The sequence below is a fragment of the Ursus maritimus genome, unplaced genomic scaffold, assembly GCF_017311325.1.
Source record: "Ursus maritimus isolate PB19 unplaced genomic scaffold, ASM1731132v1 scaffold_2, whole genome shotgun sequence".
NCBI lineage: Eukaryota > Metazoa > Chordata > Mammalia > Carnivora > Ursidae > Ursus > Ursus maritimus.
In genome coordinates, this window is record NW_024424452.1 from 23752049 (window position 1) to 23773077 (window position 21029).

Genomic DNA, 21029 nt, shown 5'->3' on the forward strand with positions numbered 1-21029 from the left:
TGAATGAAGGTCCTGGGGGTTGAGTTTCCATCGGCTTCGTCTCTGCATGGCTGGTCCTAGAGCCACCTCTTTCCGTTTCTGGGTCTGAGATATGGTTTGGGGTCCTTGTGTCTTTCGTGGGCACAACGTAATACACTAGTCTTCGGGGGATGATGTGTTGGAGGCAGAGTGTGGTTTGGGGGAATTGTTTCTTTAAGATAATTTTTTCATTATAATAGTTATACATGCTCACTGAGGAAGCTTGGAAAATTGAGAAACGCAGAGGAAAGGAGAAAACTGTCATCCACTATTTTCAATCCCCAGGAATACTGTTTTTAACATAAGTATTTCCTTTCAGGCTTATAGTTTTCCCCTTACCTTTCAAAGTTATGGTTCTCCACACATATATTATTTTTATTCTGATTTAAAATTAATTTAGCTCGAGTTTGCCCCAAGGCATATTTTTAAAGGTCACATAATATGTTATTGAGTTAATCTACTACAATTTAATCATTGTCCTATTGATTAAACATTGATCTTTTTTTCCTTTTTTTTTTTTTTACCAGTTTTAAACAATGCTCCAGTAAATATCCGTGAATCCTTTCTTTTGTAGTGATTGCCAAAGATGGAATTTCCGAGCTAAAAGGTAGGACCAATTCTTTATAGCCCTGGGTATGATTACCAAATGACTTTATCAAAAAAGGGTCAAGTGGTTACACCCCCACCGGCAGTGAATGAGATCACAGGAGCCCTGACTTTATGGTGACCTGTCCTTCAGAGCGTCAGCTGGAAGTAAGACCAGTGGGCAGCTGCTGAGGATGCCTTCAGACAGAGGAGGGGGAAGTCAAGCCATCAAACACATGCTAGACTGACAGGGGCTGTGCATTCTGGGTTAGTGACATTCTTCTGCTCTCTTCCAGGGTCCTCCAATGATGCCGGAGATGTCCATTCGGAACTGAAAGCCTTGATGTCTATCGGGTTGAAGGGATGATGCTCCAAACAGGACTAACCAGTGATCCCACCAGCTCCTCTTAGAAGCTTCAGAGGCCTATGGGGCCTTTTGGAGGTTGCCTCTCATCTCCCCCCACTCTTGGCTTCTCAATTTATTCCTTTGAATCTTCCCAGAAACCGTCTTGGGCAGTTCTGAAACAAAGGCCACCTAGTGACCATAAAACAAAAACAGTTTGAAATCATCATTTCCTAGAAAGACTTCTGATGTGAAAGAGTCATTACCCTCTGCCACTTTGTTGGAAAGCTTCCCTGATTCATAGTCTTCTCTAAATGGCAACAACCAGAACGGCTAGAGCTGGGGCACATGACCTTGTCTGCAGAGATTCAGCACCATCTCCCCCACCCTCCATCCCCCAAATCTGGTTTCTGTCACTTCTTAGAATAGGAACAAAATGTGGTTTTGGGTGGGCCCAGTGAGAAAACAGGGAGAAAAGGCTGAAGGAACAGCTCAGTTATATGTACACTCATCCCTTCCCCCCCACCCCGGGTTGGCCCTGATGAGAGCCAACATAGTGTGTGGTCAGGTGATTTCTCAGCTCATCAAGTCCTAGAACCCCCAATGTTTACCTTCCTAGGGTACTTGTATGGAGCTGTCACACTTTTCACATGCTCCTGGAGCTCCTGAGTTAGTTTCTTAGGATCTTGAGAGGAGTAAGCTGGAGAAAGGACAATAAATGCCTTCACCACCTGCCAGAAGAAAACAAAAACAAACCCTCCAAAACCAGAAAGAATCAGGTACTTTATACCAACTTTCTGTCCTTTTGCCAGCCAAGCATGAAAGTCCTACCAGCTCCTCTGGCTCAGCCAGCAAAACGGGCAACACCATTTTTTTTCCTGTTCCAGGACCAACTATTGGAAGCACCGGCTTTTGTGGAATGATTCCAGGATCCTACCTATTTCCCAAACTGCTCCCCTTTCCTGAAATAACACTGTGAGCAGCCAAGGAGCTTATTTTCTGATGCAAATGCTTTGTGGAGAAAGGAGTTTCACAAACTCCTCAGGGTCCGTTATTTCCAAGTTTTTCTGACTGGAAAAGTAGCTGGCAGCGGCTTGGATAGCCAGGATTCCAAGGGGAGGTGGGTATTTCTGAGCCTGCATGCATAAGTGTTCGCAATCAGCAAACATTTTGTTGCACAGCTTCCATGCCACGTGTCCTGAGGGACATTGTGTACTTTGACTGTTTCTGCCTGAGCCTTCCTTGCAGGCTGCCTTCCACCAACAAGGAGGAGTCCTGAACTCAGGCACAAAATGGAACAGGGTTTCTAACAGGAGTGGAAGAGTTCAAAGATCAGTAGCTTGCTTACCTACCCTAGCATACAGTTCTATCAACGACATCTTGTTAGGTCTTCCATGATTCCTAAAGGTGGACATCTCACTACATTTCACATTTAGATAGATCTGGTTATTAGGAAAGGCTCTCTCTGACTGTTAAAACTACCAAAAATTTACTGAGTACTTTCTATGTGCCAGGCTCTGTTCTGAGTACTATATGCAGATTAACTGCACACAGCCATTTGTCACAACCCCAGCTAATCTGTGGTATACAAAACTAGGTATACTTTTCCAGGTGTGATCTCTCCAGAACGTATATGGGGCTCCCACCTTCCTTATTCTAAATCATTGACCTCAAAGTTTAATGGGTATCAGAATCACTTGGATAGGAACTTCTGGTCAAAATGAAGAGGCCTTGGGCTGCATCCTTAGTCACTCTGATTCAGCAAGACTGACTTGAGGTCTGGAAATCTGTATTTTAAATAAGAATCCCAGATGATGCAGCTGTGTGTGGTCCAGGGCCCAGACTTTGAGACTCATGCCTCTGGCCCTGGTGCTTCTGAGAACACAGCCTGATGTTGTACTCACTTTCACAAAGTAACTACACTATACTGTAAGATTATGTTGGATTTACAGCCAGTGAAAAGCGCACAGGCCTGCCTATGAGCTTCATTTCTCCCATTCTATCTATTCCTCTGGGACCCATGGGAAGGAATTTGCATTTCTCTGAGAAAGGTCAGCTTATTAAATTTGGCCCATCCTTCTGATACATCAAGGTCACTCTGGATACTTATTCTGTCATCCTTTAAGGTGGATATTCCTCCCAGGTTAAAACCATCAGCAGCCATGTCTGGTGTGCTTGCTATATCCTCATCTGCAAATGGGAAAGGACTCTATTGGCCAGGATGGATGACAGGGCCTGCACCCACTGCCAAGATCTCCTGTCCAACAGTCCACCTCTTTTGGACCCGCTTCTGGGTCCATTTGACATGAAAGTGTTGGTATCTCCTCATTGTGTCCCTCTCAAGAGTACGTCTCTAAAGACATGAGGGTAACGCTTAACCGAAAGGAATGTGTGCCTGACAGTGGCATTTCACTCTGTAGTACCTGGGTGGAGTGAGAATGGGGGAATCTAGGTCTTCCAGCTTACTCTGCTGTGTGCGAACAGGTACAGAACCAGGAGGCAATGTTCTTGGCTGGACTAGTTACCTCTCCTCTGATGGGGTCCGGGCTGCTGACCACGGCAGCCTCCAGAACAGCAGGGTGCTCAGCAAGGGCATTTTCCACTTCAACGGGCCCAATCCGGTAGCTGGAAGAGAAAAACAGACTTCCAAGTGACCCCCCCTCCCCCACGAAGGTTCAAAGGGAGAAAGACAAAGCAGACAGCTTGACCTTGAGGAATTGATCACATCGTCACTTCTTCCCGTGAACCAAAAGTAGCCATCCTTATCCTTGTGGGCTCGGTCCCCCGTGATGTAAAAGTCCCCTCGTTCTGAAGCCTCTGTCTTCTCAGGATTGTTCTGGAAGACAAAGTAAGCCTGTGAAGGGCCATCTTGGCACAGCCACTCAAGACAGCTATGGCCCTCACAGGCCCATGCAGGAGGCTTGGGGACCCCCAAAAGCAGTTTCTAAAGACCATGCTGGCCAGAATTTCCCACTGAATGAGGAGCTGTGAATTTGTGCATTTTCTCTCTTTTAAATGGGAGGAGATGGGGCGCCTGGGTTGCTCAGTCGTTAAGCGTCTGCCTTCGGCTCAGGGTGTGATCCCAGGGTCCTGGGATCGAGCCCTGCCTCGGGCTCCCTGTTCCGCTGGGAGCCTGCTTCTTCCTCTCCCGCTCCCCCTGCTTGTGTTCCCTCTCTCGCTGGCTGTCTCTCTCTCTGTCAAATAAATAAATAAATAAAATATTTGATAAATGAATGAATGAATGAATGAATGAATGGAAGTAGATGTCAGGACATGATTAAGGACAGCCACTCACTATCATCCCTTGGAAGGGTCCAAGGAAGCATAGTTGAATGTAGGAGGGTGAACACAGGGCCACTGGCTCTGTTTTGTAGGAAAAAAGAGCTCGCTGATATTCTTTGTGATCAGAAATCACTGAAGGTAGAAAGTGAGCAGTTGGCCAAAAGAGAAGAGTAGAGAAAAGAGGAAAAACGAATCAAACTCTGATTCTCAAAGCTTTCAAGAAGCTACTACTCAACAGGAAAAAAACAAATTACTGCTGTGTGCAACTATCCAGGTGTGTCTCAAAACCATTATGCTGAATAAATAAAACTAGACAGGGAGTTAAGATGGTGGAGGATTAGGGGAACCCTAAGCTTGTCTCGTCCCTCAGATACAGCTAGATAGTTATCAAATCATTCTGAACACCTGAGAAATCAGAGGTCTGAGAGAACAAAAACTACAAGTCTACAAGTAGAAAAGTCGCCACCATTTGGAAGGTAGGAGGTGCAGAGACTTGAATTTGGGGAGAGAGAGCCCATGGGTGGAAGCTACCACAAAGTATTATAAGCAGCGGGGTGCAAAATCGGAACTTGTAGAAGTCTGCTGCCATGGGGATGTGCCTGGCTTACAGGTGCTCAGGTGGTAAAGCTGGGCAGAGCTCACATGTGACACTGTGGTCTCAGGATCCCCTGGGTCGCAAGAACAGATGGCACCTAAGTGCTGCACTCTTCCCAGGCAGAGGAGCGTGGAAACCAGCTGAGAACAACCAGTCTAGGTGCTGGCTTTCTGCTCTGTTTTGCCAGAAACTGCGAATTGCTCCAAGGTCTTGTGACCGCTTTCCTGGGACAGGCCTGGCAAACAGCAGAAAGCTTGGGGAGAGCCCCCTTTCCTCCCCCCACTGCTCCTGGGAGGAACAGTACTGTCCAACCTGCAGGAGTCCCCCAAATTTGGAGTTTTGAAATTCAGTTGTGTGCCTGAGATAAAAGAGCTCAGACACCGGCAGGGTGAATGCAGGGTTGTGATGGAAACCGGAGACACAAGAGTGATTGACTGCTCTTCTGTGAGGGCTCACTGAAGAGCAGGGGGCATGAACTTTCTACTGTAGGACTAGAAGTAGGGGGGCTGCCATATTCACCCTGCCCATCATCGCTGAAAGCCTTCAAGGAGTAAAACAGCACCACCTAGTGGAGTCCGGAGCTGCTTACACCAAGCCCTGTCTTCCAGCAAACTGGAGGCCTGTTTCCACTAAGGCAAGTCCACCTGAGAATCCCCACAACAGGCCCCTCCCCCAGAAGACCAGCACAAACAACTCACTCATACAAAGTCTACTGATTATGGAGGGCTACAAAGCTTCAGCTCTAGGGGAAAATAATATCTAGTCTACTTTGTACTTTTATTCTTTTTTTTTTCATTAATTTTATTTTTTAAATTCTTTAAAAATTTTTTTATTAATTTTTAAAATTTTTTGTTTTTATTTTTACCATATATACGTATACTATTTTTTTGTTTATTTTTATTATATTTTATTATTTTTCTTTCTTATTTTGGGATCTAGATTCTTTTAACAAGCAAACCAAGACACACCCAGGATCTAGTTTTTTTTGTTTTGTTGTTGTTATTTTTTTTTTCTTCTTTTCTTTTCTGGACAAAATGACGAGATGGAGAAATTCACCCCAAAAGAAAGAACAGGAGGTAGAACTCATGGCCAGGGATTTAATCAATACAGATATAAATAAGATGTCTGAACTAGAATTTAAAACAAGTAAAAGGATACTAGCTGGGCTTGAAAAAAAGCATACATGACACCAGAGAATCCCTTACTGCAGAGATAAAAGAACTAAAATCTAGTTAGACCAAAATTTAAAATGCTCTGAGATCCAATTCCAAATGGAAGCCATAAAGACAAGGACGGATGAAGCAGAGGAGTGAATCAGTGATACAGAAGGTAAACTTATGGAAAATAATGAAGTTGAAAAGAAGAGGGAAAGAAAGGTGATGGACCATGAAGGTAGATTTAGGGAACTCAGCGATTTATTAAAACCTAATAGTAACATTCCTATCATAGGAGTCCCAGAAGATGAAGAGAGAGAAAAAGGGGCAGAAGGGTGTTTTCTTAAAGATTTTATTTATTTATTTGACAGAGAGATAGAGAGAGAGCACAAGTAGGCAGAATGGCAAGCAGAGGGTGAGGGAGAAGCAGGCTCTCCGCTAAGTAGGGAGCCCAACATGGGGCTCAATCCTAGGACTGTGGGATCATGACCTGAGCTGAAGGCAGACGCTTAACCGACTGAGCCACCCAAGCACCCCAAAAGGGCCAGAAGGTTTATTCAAACAAATTATAGCTGAAAACTTCCCTAATCTGGGTGAAGGACACAGACATCAAAATTCAAGAAGCACAGAGAACTCCCATTCAATTCAACAAAAGCCAACCACCACCAAGGCATAGCACAGTCAAATTCACAAAATACACAGACAAGGAAAGAATTCTGGAAGCAGCAAGGGAAAGGGGGTCCTTAACCTACAAGGGAAGATAGATCAGGTTCTCAGCAGATCTGATCACCAAAACATGGCAGGCCAGAAAGGAGTGGAAGGAAATATTCAACATGCTGAATGGGAAAAATATGCAGCCCAGAATTCTTTATCCAACAAGACTGTCATTCAGAACAGAAGGTGAGATAAAGAGTATACCAAACAAAAACTAAAGGAGTTCCTGACCACTAAACCAGCCCTGCAAGAAATTTCAAGGGGGACTTTTTGCTTGGAGAAAAAAAAAACCAAAAGCAACAAAGACTAGAAAGGACCAGAGAACATCACCAGAAAAACCAACTCTACAGGTAACACAATGGCACTAAATTGATATCTTTTAATAATCACTCTGAATGTAAATGGACTAAATGCTCTAATCAAAAGACATAGGGTATATCCATAGAACGGATAAAAAAAACAAGATCCATCTATATGCTGTCTATAAGAGACTCATTTTAGACCTAAAGACACCTGCAGATTGAAAGTGAGGGGATGGAGAACCATTTATCATGCTAATGGATGTCAAAAGAAAGCCAGAGTAGCCATATTTATATCAGACAAACTAGATTTTTTAAAAGATTTTATTTATTTATTTATTTATTTGAAAGAGAGAGAGTGAGAGAATAAGCAAGGAGGAGAGGCAGAGGGAGAAGAAGACTCCCCGCTGAGCAGGGAGCCCAACACAAGGCTTGATCCCAGGACCCTGGGGTCATGACCTGAGCTGAAGGCAGCTGCTTAACCAACTGTGCCACCCAGGCACCCTGACAAACTAGATTTTAAACAAAGACTGTAGGGGCGCCGGGGTGGCTCAGTTGTTAAGCGTCTGCCTTCGGCTCAGGGCGTGATCCTGGAGTCCTGGGATCGAGCCCCGCATTGGGCTCCCTGCTCCACTGGGAAGCCTGCTTCTTCCTCTCCCGCTCCCCCTGCTTGTGTTCCCTCTCTCTCTGGCTGTCTCTCTCTCTGTCAAATAAATAAAATCTTTTTTAAAAAACATAAATAAATAAACAAAGACTGTAGTAAGAGATGAAGAAGGGCATTATAGCATAATTAAGGGGTCTATCCAACAAGAAGATCTAACAATTGTGAATATTTATGCCCTCAACACGGGAGCACTCAAATATATAAATCAAATAATAACAACCATAAAAAAGCTCATTGATAATAATACAATAATAGTAGGGGACTTTAACACCACTTACAGCAATGTACAAATAATCTCAGCAGAAAACCAACAAGGAAACAATGGCTTTGAATGACACATTGGACCAGATGGGCTTAAGAGATATATTCAGAATATTTCATCCTAAAGCAGCAGAATACACAATCTTTTCAAGTGCACATGGGACATTCTCCAGAATAGATCACATACTAGTCACAAATCAACCCTCAACAAGTACAGAAAGGTTAAAGGGGGGGGGGGTAAACAGAAGGCGGAATGAACCATGAGAGACTATGGACTCTGGGAAACAAACTGAGGGCTTCAGAGGGGAGGGCGGTGGGGGATTGGGATAGGCCAGTGATGGGTATTAAGGAGGGCAGGTATTGCATGGAGCACTGGGTGTTATACGCAAATAATGAATCATGGAACACTACACCAAAAACTAAGGATGTACTGTATGGTAACTAACATAACATAATAAAAAATTATTATTAAAAAAAAAAGAAAGGTTGAGCTCATACCTTGCCTATTTTCCAACCACAATGCTATGAAACTTGAAGTCAACCACAAGAAAAAATTTGGAAAGACCACAAGTACATGGAGGTTAAAGAACATCCTATTAAGGAATGAATGGGTTAACCAGAAAATTAAAGAATAAATTAAAAAATACATGGAAGTGAATGAAAATCAAAACACGATAGTCCAAAACCTCTGGGATACAGCAAAGGCAGTCCTTGAGGAAAGTATATTGCAATATAGGCCCGCCTCAAGAAGTAAGGAAAGGCTCAAATATACAACCTAACCTTACACCTAAAGAAGCTAGGAAAGGAGTAGCAAATAAAGCCTACAGCAAGAAGAAGGGAAATAGTTAAGATTAGAGCAGAAATAAATGATACAGAAACAAACAAACAAGAAACCCCAGTAGAACAGATTAACAAAACTAAGAGTTGGTTCTACGAATGAATTAATAAAATTGATAAACCTCTAGCCAGAATTATCAAAAAGAAAAGAGAAAGGACCCAAATAGAGAAAAATCACAAATAAAAAAGAAGAGATCACAATCAACACCACAGAAATACAATGATAAGAGAATACTATGAAAAATCATATGCCAACAAACTGGACAACCTGGAAGAAATGGACAACTTCCTAGAAACGTACAAACTACCAAAACAGAAACAGGAAGAAACAGAAAATTTGAACAGACCCATAACCAGCAAAGAAATTGAATCAGTAATCAAAAATCTCTGAACAAACAGAAGTCCAGGGCCAGATGGTTTCCCAGAGAAATTCTACCAGACACCAGTCTCCTCAAACTGTTCCAAAAAAAATAGAAAGGGAAGGAAAACTTCCTAACTCATTCTACAAAGCCAGCATTACCTTGATTCCAAAACCAAAGACCCCATGAAAAAGGAGAATTACAGGCCAATATCCCTGATGAACATGGATGCAAAAAGTCTCAGTAAAATACTAGCAAATCAAATTCAACAGTACATTAAAATAATTATTCACCACAATCAAGTGGGATTTATTCCTGTGGGGATGGTTCAATATTTGCAAATCAATCAACATGATACACCACATTAGTAAAAGAAAGAATAAGAACCATATGATCCTCAGTAGATGCACAAAAAGGATTTGATCAAATACAGAATCCTTTCCTGATAAAAACTCTTAACAAAGCAGGGATAGACAGAACTTACCTCAACATCATAAAGGCCACATACAGAAGATCCACCACTAATATCATCCTCAATGGGGAAAAACTGACAACCTTTCCCGTATGGTCAGGAACAAGACAAGGATGTTCACTGTCACCATTACTATTTAACACAGTACTGGACATCTTAGCCTCAGCAATCAGACAACAAAAACAAATAAAAGGCATCCAAATTGACAAGGAAGAAGTCAAACTTCCTCTATTTGCAAATGATACTCTACGTAGAAAACCTGAAAAACTCCACCAAAAAACTGCTAGAACTCATACATGAATTCAGCAAAGTTGCAAGATATAAAATCAATGTCCAGAAACCTGTTGCATTTCTACATACGAATAATGAAACAGCACAAAATAAATCAAGGAATTGATCCCATTTGCAATTGTACCAAAAACAGTAAGATACTTAGGAATAAACCTAACTAAAGAGAGAAAATATCTGTACTCTGAAAACTATAGAACACTTATGAAAGAAATTGAAGAGGACACAAAGAAATGGAAAAGCATTCCATGCTCATGGATTAGGAGAACATTGTTAAAATGTCTATCCTACCCAAAGCAATCTACACATTTAATGCATTCCCTATCAAAATACCAACAGCATTTGTCACACACCTAGAACAAACAATACTAAAATTTGCATGGCAACAAAAAACACCCTAAACAGCCAAAGCAATCCTGAAAAAGAAGAACAAAACTGGAGGCATCATGATTCCAGATTTCAAGCTATAATAGAAAGCTGTAGTCATCAGGCCAGTACGGTACTGGCACAAAAACAGACACATAGATCAATGGAACAGAACAAACCCAGAAATGGACCCAAAACCATACGGCCAACTAATCTTTGATAAGGCAGGAAAGAATTTCCCATGGGAAAAAAGTCTCTTCAACAAATGGTGTTGGGAAAACTGTACAGCATTCTTACATAATACACAAAAATAAATTCAAAATGGATGAAAGATTTCAATGTGAGACAGGAAATCATCAAAAATCCTAGAGGAGAACACAGGCAGAAACCTCTTTGACTCGGCCGTAACAATTTCTTACTAGACACATTGCAAGGAAGGAAAACATAAGCAAAAATAAACTAGTGGGACTTCATCAAAATAAAAAACTTCTGCACACCAAAGGAAATAATCAACAAAACTAAAAGGCAGCCTACGGAACAAGAGAAGATATTGGCAAATGACACACCCGATAAAGGGTTAGTATCCAAAATCTATAAAGCACCTACCAAACTCAACACCCAAAAAACCCCCAAATAATCCAGTTAAGAAACGGGCAGAAGACATGAATAGACACTTTTCCAAAGAAGACATTCAGATGACTAACAGACACATGAAAAGATGCTCAACATCAGTCATTGTCAGGGAAACACAAATCAAAACTACAATGAGATACCTCACACCTGTCAGAATGGCTAAAATTAACAACACAGGACACATCAGGTGTTGGTGAGGATGTGGAGAAAGGGGAACCCTCTTACACTGTTGGTGGGAATGCAAACTGGTACAGCCACCCTGGAGAACATTTTGGAGGTGCCTCAAAAAGTTGAAAATAGAACTACCCTATGATCCAGCAATTGTGCTACTAGGTATTTACCCAAAGGATACAAAAATAGAGATTCAAAGGGTTACGTGAATCCTGATGTTTATAGCAGCATTATCAACAATAGCCAAACTATGGAAAGAGCCCAAGTGTCCACCGACTGATGAATGGATAAAGAAGATGTGGTGTGTGTGTATACACACACACACACACACACACACACACACACACACACCTATGTATACAGGTATATATGGTATGCATATATATAATGGAACATTACTCAGCCATCAAAAAAATGAAATCTTGCCATTTGCAATGATATGGAAAGAGCTGGAGTGTATTATGCTAAGTGAAATAAGTCAGTCAGAGAAAGATAAACACCCTATGATCTCACTCATATGTGGAATTTAAGACAGAAAACAGATGAACATAACAGAAGGGGGAAAAGAAAAAAAGAAGAGAGGGAAACAAGCCATTAAGTTACTCTTAACGGGGGAGAACAAACTGAGGGTTGATGGAGGGAGGTGGGTGAGGGATAGGCTAGATGGGTGATGGGTATTAAAGAGGGCACTTGTTGTGATGAACAATGAGTGTCGTATGTAAGTGACAAATCACTGAATTCTACTCCAGAAACCAATATTGCACTGTATGTTAACTAAGTAAAATTTAAATTAAAAATTAAAATAAAATTAAAAAATTAGTTTAAAAAAAGAAACCAAGAGTGCCTGGGTGGCTCAGTCAGTTAACGGCCTGCCTTCAGCTCAGGTCATGATCCCAGGGTCCTGGGATTGAGCCCCACACTGGCTCCCTGCTCAGCAGGGACCCTGCTTCTCCTTCTCCCTCTGACTCTCCCCCTGCTTGTGTGCTTTCCCTGTCAAATAAATAAATAAAAATCTTTTTTAAAAAAAAGCAGACACAAAAATGAAATGCTTTATGATTCCATTTATATAAAGTTCTTCTAAAAAAATAAAAGGCAAAAGTATTATATTAGCAACAACAAATGATTTAGCAATTGCCGATGGCTTGGGGATTGACTGCTAGGGGGCACAAGGGAACTTTTTGGGGTGATAAGAATTCTCTATCTAGATCGTGGTGGTGGTCACACAAGTGTACACATGTGTCAAAAGTCACTGACCTATATACATGTAACATAGGTACATTTTTTGTATGTAAATTATGCCTCAATTTAAAAACTGCATTCTGAGAAAAAAGAAAAAAGCTAAGCTGTCAATACCTAAAAACAAATCTCACACAAAATCTGAAAGAAGTATAAAAAGAAAACTTAGAACTCTACAAAACAGTAAAGAAGATATAAATAAATGGAAGGATAGAAAGACTTAGTATGATAAATATGTCGATTCTCCCCAAATTGATCTATAGACTTAGTGACACTCATTAAACATTTCTCATGGAATTGGACAAGTTGATTCTAAAATGTACATAAGAGAGTAGTGAGCTGAGAGTAGGTAAAACATTTCCAAAGAAGTGGAGAGAGAAGGAGAGCCTTGCTCTAGTAGATACTAAGACTTAGGAGAATGTTTTCCTGGACGAGGCTCTATGGTATCAGTACAGGGATAAAACAAATGACGAACTAAACAGAAGAAACTGCCAAAACTTAGCTATGTATGAATATCTCAAACTTTTATTTCTGATCAAGTTGACAAGACAGATCACTTTTTCTCTCACTTAGATTTAATGTTTTCTTTTTCCCTTAGCTAAAAATGACCCAAGAAGAAAACTAACAGCTGGTGCTGAAAAGAAAAAGTTGAAAAAAGTAAATGTTCTTGTCCAGCAAATAACTCTACAAATTTCTTGACTGTCTCAATGGAATGATCACAGACCCAGTATATCTACTGCTGTAAAACTTAGTGGCATGAAGTAGTCGCTCAATAAATAATGAATGAATTATCCAGAAAAGTCAAGGATTTGCTATTGTTTACAAAAATTAGAAGGAAATACATTAACATTTTACAATTACCTCTGCTTGGTGTATTATTGTGTTGTTGTTTGGGTTGTTTTTTGTTTATTCTGGTAGGTAAGTTTCTGTGACTTTAAATGGAATACCATGAAAGACTCTCTCTCTTGTAGTTACAGAAAAGCCACTAAAATACATATCCACCATTCTAAAAACAAATGGACTGATTTTTATCTGTTCCTTCCAGTGTTGCAGCTGACTGACGGTGTCATATACACGGCAGACGGAATTCCTAATAAAGCCATGGTTCTCAACTTTGGCTGCACTTTGAATCACCACATGATTCACATCATCAGAAAGTTTGATCTCATTGGGTGGGGCTTGAATATCAGTCATGTTTTGAAGCTTCTAAGGTGTTTCTAATGTGCAACCAAAGTTGAAAACCATGTCAGTAGAGCTTTATAGAGAAGCGTCTGGCGAAAAGAAAGCCCATCATAAACACCCACCACATCAGGCACAAGGGAGAGGTCATTCCTGGATTATCACAGAAACTTAGACTAGAATCCTTGGACATAAGCTTTGCCAGCAGACCTCTCTCCACATAAGACTCAAGACAAAAAGAATCCTGAAACTAGGCTCTGATACAAATTGCAGTTTGACTTTTGTGAAGTTCCTTCCCTTCTCTGAGTTGCAATTTTCGCATCATTAGGGACACCGGGGTGGCTCAGGCAGTTAAGTGGCTGCTTTCAGCTCAAGTCATGATCTTGGGATCCTGAGATCCAGCCCAACATCGGGCTCCATGCTCAGTGGGGAGTTTGCTTCTCCCTCTGCCTGCTGCTCCCCCTGCTTGTGCTCTCTTGTGCTTGCTCTCCCTCTCTCAAATAAATAAATAAAATCTTTTACAAAATTTTCTCATCATTAAAATGATGGGGTGTGCCCTGTTATAAATTTCCACTCTCAGACATACCCATGCTTAAATTCATGTCCTGGACATACTAGTTGCTTGACATTGGATAAGTCACTCTCACTTTCTTATCAATACTAGCACCTTATCAATAATAGCACCAACCTACCTCATGCAGTTATTGCAAGGGTTAAACAAGTAAGTGTTTATAAAAAGTGTTTACAATTCTCGGCACACAGAAATCACTGTGAAAATGGCCATTCCCTGCCACTTACCAAATAGCAACTGAAGAAACAGAAGGGCCGGGTGGGCCTGACTCGGACAGCAATATTACCCTCTTCTCCTGGAGGCAGGACGTTGCCCTCATTGTCCACGATCTGGCGGAGAGATCATAGGGCCATGTCTGGCTATTTGCACAGCCAGACCACCCCAGCAGCTGAGCTTGTTGTTGCTAACCAGGAAGGGCATTTTGCTCTCCTCTTTGAACCAAGCCTCATCAACAGTTGGGGAAGGCTGCCTACCTGCACATCGTAAGGTGGGGATGCTTTCCCCATGGATCCAGACTTGATTTTCATGCCTTTTGTATTGGCACAGATTAAAACCTGGAGAGAAAGCAGTTCCAGAAAGGTGGAGATATATCCCTGTAGCTTCTTCCTTCCCGGTACCTGCCTTTTCTCTCACTCTGCCTTCTACCTCTCCTTCCCTCTCCCCTCTCCTTACCCACTCTTCCTTTCTGTCCCTTCCTTCTTCCTCCCTTCTCTTCTTTCCATAGTCAACAAACATTTATTGAATGCCCTACTGGACACTGACACATAAAGACCCAAATGTGTTGCTAAGCCAAAAGATTCAGTTGACCCCCAACTCTCTGCTGCCCAGATGACTGTGGGGAATATGGGATAAGATCTTGGGCTCTGATCAGAGACAGATGGAGGGTGTCCTGATGGAGACAAAGGATACCTCCGGCCATGAGAGTCAGGCTGCTGGCTATGGTGTTGTGAAATCACTTTATCTTTAAACCAAAAGGGAAGAAAAGCTGATGAGGGCTGCTGGCTATGGTGTTGTGAAATCACTTTATCTTTAAACCAAAAGGGAAGAAAAGCTGATGAGATTTTGTTATCAGCTTCTCCCAGGGGGCAGGGCAGTCCCTGACAGGTGTCATACCCAGGAAGGCAGGAGGCTCTGCAGGCTGGTCATCTCCACCAAGTGAGTGAGGGTGCAGGTGGAGGTGACCTGTGGCAGGGAACCGGGCCCCCGTAGCACTCACTGTTTCAGACTGGCCATAGCCTTCATGCAGCTCCAGGCCCACCTGGCTCTTCCACTTCTCTCTCACGTCAGGATTCAATGCCTCTCCTCCAGTCAAACAGTGCCTCAGGCTCTGAAACTGGTACCTTTCTCAGTTGGAAAACAAGACCACCCGTGTCAGGACCCCTCCACTCCCCACTGCACCCCCCCCCAGCCCTGCTGCTCAGATCTACACATCTAAAGCCACTGGAGGGTAAAGGCCAGGCTTTGTTATCTGTTCCAAGTGCCCCATCCTCTGGCTGTGCAGGCATATTCCTCATGGGCAAACAATTTTTTAAAAAATCAATCCTACCTGATTTTGGAATAAAATCAGAACCTCATTCAGTAGGTTTTGGCATAACATAGTGAACTCCAGGTGAACTGGCCAAAATAACTTAGTTGAAAACAAACTGATAATAAATTGGTTAGGACAACTACCTGATTAAAAAAGATAAACCGATTACATGGGGCACCTGGGTGGCTCAGTCGGTTAAATATCTGTCTTTGGCTTGGGTCATGGTCTTAGGGTCCTGGAATTGAGCCCCACGTCTGGCTCCCTGCTCAGCAGGGAGCGTGCTTCTTCCTCTCCCTCTGCCCCTCCCCTCCTGGCTTGTGTTCTCTCTCTCTCAAATAAATAAATAAAATCTTTTTAAGAAGAAAAGATACACTGATTACGAATTTAAATGGTAGAAAGTAGCCCCCTAGGAATCTGACAATTCTGAAAGATAGGCCAAAAATTCCTACATATGTTGTAAAACTATCCCTCCATTCAACAAATTATCCAAAATGTAAAAAACTGGTGGTTGCAAATACATTTCAACCATTTTTTCCCTTTGGATAAACTTGGTTTGACTATTAATTAGTATTACCTACTACTTTTCAACCAAATTGTTCTTAAACAAATCATTAAGAGTCTGCTTGCAGTTAAAACCTTGACCTTGAGGTATACACAACAGATCAATGAATGCGATAAATTCTTACATTAGAGAAGAATTCACCAGGGGAATCATGTAAGAACTCCCCCTTAGATGCTTCATGGACAGATACATGGGACGAGGGGAGAGAATAGAAGAGGCAGACATAGATCAGAGTCAGTAAGCTACTGAAGTGTCATAGGTCTCTCTCCACACACCTCAGTAACTAGACTTGTCCTGCTAGCAGATGTTTCTTTGGATTCACCCAGGATAGGAACCACATGCACAGTGTGTTGTTGCCTTCTTTGGGATACCCAATGGCATTCACTCAGAGAGTGGCTGAATGGGCCAGTTCACCTGGAGTTCACTATGTTATGCCAAAACCTACTGAATGAGGTTCTGATTTTTTTTAAAGATTTTATTTATTTATTCGACAGAGATAGAGACAGCCAGCAAGAGAGGGAACACAAGTAGGGGGAGTGGGAGAGGAAGAAGCAGGCTCCTAGCAGAGGAGCCTGATGTGGGGCTCGATCCCAGAACACCGGGATCACGCCCTGAGCCAAAGGCAGACGCTTAACCGCTGTGCCACCCAGGCGCCCCGAGGTTCTGATTTTATTCCAAAATCAGTCTGGGGCTGAGGGATGGAACATCTATTGTGGTGAGCTTGCTGGTCCCACCAGACCTAAGGCCCTGGCCACAAATCCCATTCCACAGGTGGCTAACAATTATCCTACAATTTCTCTAACTTCATAGCAGACATACTGCTGAGAGATGGCCTTGTGGGTGTATGATAGAGAGACAGCCCACCTCAAGTGCTAAAATTTCAGACTATCTTACATCTATCCAATTCCATTTGGATGCAAATTCCTGGGCAGGGGATGGTGGTGCAGAATTTCATTTTTGTGGGGAATCTGCAAAGGATATAGATGTGTATGCTTGAGTGTGTGTGAGATAGAGGAACATATATATATATATAATATTTTAGATATATATTCTGTATAGAGAGGATCACAGATGTATGTGTATATGTATGTATGTGTGTGTATATATACATATATATACATAGATATACATGTGTGTGTATATATATACACACACACACACACATATATATATATATATATATATATATATATGGAGAGAGAGAGGGAGACAGAGACAGAAATGAGACAGAGACACGGAGACAGAGACAGAGTTGGTACGAGAGGGTGGCGTATGCATCTGTACGTATACGGCTGTATATTCACATACTTAGGTCCCCAAAGATGGGCTGTACCTGGTGAGATCCTCCTGTACCAGCAGCCGGAAGATGGTGGGGACACAGCAGAGGGTGGTGATCGGGAACCTGGAGAGAGTCTAAACAAAAACAAAGGGTAGAAGATCTTCTTAGAGGAACTGGGGTGGGATTTTGTGGAGGTGGAGCAGGTGAATTGGGTCTTCATACTTTCATTACCAGAGGAGAGAAGGTGAAAACTGTGTGTGGCATCCATCCTCCAAGATGGTCCTGAATGATGTCACTTCCTAATATTTGCACTCTTGTGGGATCCCTTTCCACATTGAACCAAGTTTGGTCTGTGTGACCAACAGCATACCACAGAGGTGACAGATGCCACTTTTGAGATTAGGTTATACAAGAGACCTATCTTGAGTCACCTGCTCTGGGGAAAACAGGCCACCATGTAGTGAGTATACCTGAGTGTATATAGTAAGAAACTGAAACCTTTGGCCAATAGCTAGTGAGAAACTTAAGTCTTCTAAAAACCACATGAGTGGGTTTTCAAATAGATTTTCTAGTCCCAGTCAAACCTTAGGATAATTGCAGTCCTGGCAGACATCTTTCTTTTATTATTATGGTAAAATATACACCACGTAAAATTTACCATCTTAACCATTTTAAAATGTACACTCTAATGGTATTAAATACATTTACATTGTTGTGCAACCATCACCACTATCCATCTCCAGAACTTTTAAAAATCTTCCCAAATGGAAACTCTGTACCCATTACATGATAATTCCCCATTTCTTCTTTCCCCCAGTTCCTGACCATTCTATTTTCTGTCTCTATGACTTTAACTACTCTAGATACATCATATAAGTGAACCATACTGTGTCCATCCTTTTGTGGCTGGCTTAGTTCACTCAACATAATGTCTTCAAGATTCATCCATGATATAGCATGTGTCATTCCTTCTTTTCAATGGCTTAATAATATTCCATTGTTTGTAGGTACCACATCTTGTTTATTCATTTATCTGCCGATGGGACTTGGGTTGCTTCCACCTTTGGACTGTTAGGAATAATGCTGCTCTGAACACAGATATACCTAGCTGACATCTTGACTACAACCACATGAGAGGCCCTGATTCAGAACCAGCTATTAGGCTGCTCCCAGGCTCCTGACCGCCGGAAACTAAGATAATAAATGTTTGTTTCAAGCTGCTAGGTTTGGGCGTAATTGACTACCATAGATAACTAGTACACCATGAAAGGGCCGGGGGCAGTAGAGGGACAAGGCACATACTGGCTGATCAAGCCCTCAGTTGAATAATGATGATGGTAAGCTTGATTGTGGCAATAATAATCAGTATGTGTTAAGAACCCACTCTGATTATGATTTTCCCCAAAGTTTTGAAAAATAACTAGGATTTTAACAGGAGCATAGGGAAGAAAGTGGTGGAGGGAGAGGCACCCAATGCAGAAATAATTGAACATGCAGATGTTCAGAGATATGAAATGGTCTTATGTCTAAGGATCTAGCTAGAGGATAGGGAATAATTGAAGGTAGATGGGTGGGCAGGAATCAGATTATAGAAGGTCCCGGGAGCCATTTTGTTTAATATCCACACCAAAGAAGCCTTATGGTCACTTATTCATGCCTTTTCTCCTGCAAATTCAAAACCTATATTCCACTCTTCTCATTTATATCCAATTTTTGTTTCTTACATTCAGAATAATCTTGGCATCAACTCGGGGCAGCTCATGCACAAAAATACAAGATCCATTAGGCCAGGCAGAGAAGAGGGTCCAAGCTGCCTTTACCCAGCCAGTGTCAGACGTGTTCCAGAAGATGTCCGATTTGGTCAAGTCCACCCACCACCTGCCAAAAATTAAAGAAAGTCAGAACCCTCAGCAATGCTTCTACCTTTAAAAAGGATTAAATTATCCATGTAAACTTATTTGGAACCTTGCCCACAACGGGTACTCACTTCTAGGTATCAAATCTGTACAAGAACCATAAAGTCAATCTTTGTCTTGACAAGCATTTATTGAGCATGTTCTAGTATTTATGCCCTAGGTGAAGGATATAGAATTAAAAAAAACAGATCCCATGCTTTTAAGAGTTCATAGTCTAGTGGGAGTGATTTATAAGGAAACATATAATCTCAGTACAATGTGATGAGGGCACTTTCTTTATTCAACACTTATTCTGGACCTGGCATCAGAGTGTAGGAAAGAACGATTAGTCTTGCTTTGTAGGGCTTATAGGTTAGTAAGTATAAACATCCAGGAGGTCCCTGGAGGGCAAGCTTTCATAGGGTTAAAGAGTGCTTTATGCAATTACAGAGAATGGGCACCTAACCCAGAGACAGGATGGAGATGGGGTCTGAGAAATGCTTCCCCAGAGGAGGTGAGGTCTGAGCAAGCTGTAAATGACGCAGAGGAGCTACACAGGGAGGCAGAGAAGGAAGGCCATCCCAGGAAGGGGGAGCAGTGCCTGCGAGCACAGAAAAGTGATCATGTTCTGCACTTGGATTCTGGGACACTTGATCTTCTGGTCTTCAACCTACTCAATGGCTGCTCATTCTTGGTCTTCTCCTCAGTTTTCCTTGCTTATCCCTTCATTGTGGAAAGACCTCAGGCATTTGGTGCCGAGGCCTCTTCTCTTCTCAGTGTCCATTACTTTTCACTGATCTCATCAAATCCAATCTCATGGCATTAAGTATCACCTTGCTGATAATTCCAACATGAATCTTTCCCACTAACTCTACACATGAATCTCCAACTGCTTCCCCAGTATCTCCATTCTTAACTCGGGGTATGGAGATGTCTATGAAGCATCTCAAACTTACAATGCCAGCCATGGACTCCTCATGTTCCTCCCACCAGACAGCTCATCCCAGTCTTCCCGCTATCGGTTAATGCTTCTGGCTGTTCAGGCCCTAAAACCTAGTGTCATCCCTGACTCTTCACTTTCTCTCTTGCTTCATGTCAAACCTGTCAGCAGATCTTATGAGGACTCCATTTGAAATACATTCAGCGTCTTAGCTCCTCTCACTCCCGCTGGGGAAGCCTCCGCCTTTGCCTCTTATTGCACTGGCCCCTGACGTGGGCCTCTGCTTCATCTCTTGCCCCCTATAGTTTACTCTCAAGCCAAACTCCTGAGAGATCCTTTAAAAAAACAAATCAGATCACATCACTCCTCTGCTCAAAATACTCCAATATTCCTCAGAAAATTAAACATAGAATCACCATACGAACGAGCAATTCCACTTCTGGGTCTATACCCAAAAGAATTAAAGGCAGAGTTTTGAATAGATGCTTCTACGCCCATGTTAATAGCAGCACTAGTCACAAAAGCCAAAAAGTTGGGAAGCGCCCCAAGTGTCCATCCAAGGGTGACTGGATAAACAACATTAATATGTCACATACCTGGGAATATTGTTGAGCCTTAATAAGGAAGGAAATTCTGACACATGCTACAACATGCATGAAACTTGAGGACGTTATGTAAGTGAAAGGAGTCAGACATAAAAGGTGTATAACTCCACCTATAGGCAGTTCCCAAAGTAGTCAAATTCATAGAGACAGAAAGTAGAACAATGGTTGTCAGGGTGGAGGGGGGAGGGAATGC

The 21029-nt window shown here is 42.1% G+C and overlaps 1 protein-coding gene across 2 annotated transcripts in view; it reads right to left on the minus strand.

Moving 5' to 3' along the window:
- Positions 1-274: 274 nt before the first annotated feature.
- ACSM5 (acyl-CoA synthetase medium chain family member 5) overlaps positions 275-21029 on the minus strand; it is a 34000-nt gene continuing 13245 nt past the window's right edge. Inside the window, exons 6-14 of one of the 2 annotated variants that reach the window (XM_008696967.2) lie at positions 19121-19274; positions 17451-17530; positions 15244-15367; positions 14501-14581; positions 14255-14356; positions 3655-3782; positions 3472-3571; positions 1558-1677; positions 275-1138 (exon numbers count right to left, since the gene is read on the minus strand). In XM_008696967.2, the coding sequence (XP_008695189.2) occupies positions 1028-1138; positions 1558-1677; positions 3472-3571; positions 3655-3782; positions 14255-14356; positions 14501-14581; positions 15244-15367; positions 17451-17530; positions 19121-19274 (1000 nt within the window). In that variant the 3' untranslated portion in view covers positions 275-1027. The remainder of the gene's footprint in view (positions 1139-1557; positions 1678-3471; positions 3572-3654; positions 3783-14254; positions 14357-14500; positions 14582-15243; positions 15368-17450; positions 17531-19120; positions 19275-21029) is intronic. The other variant, XR_570132.2, reaches the window with a different exon arrangement.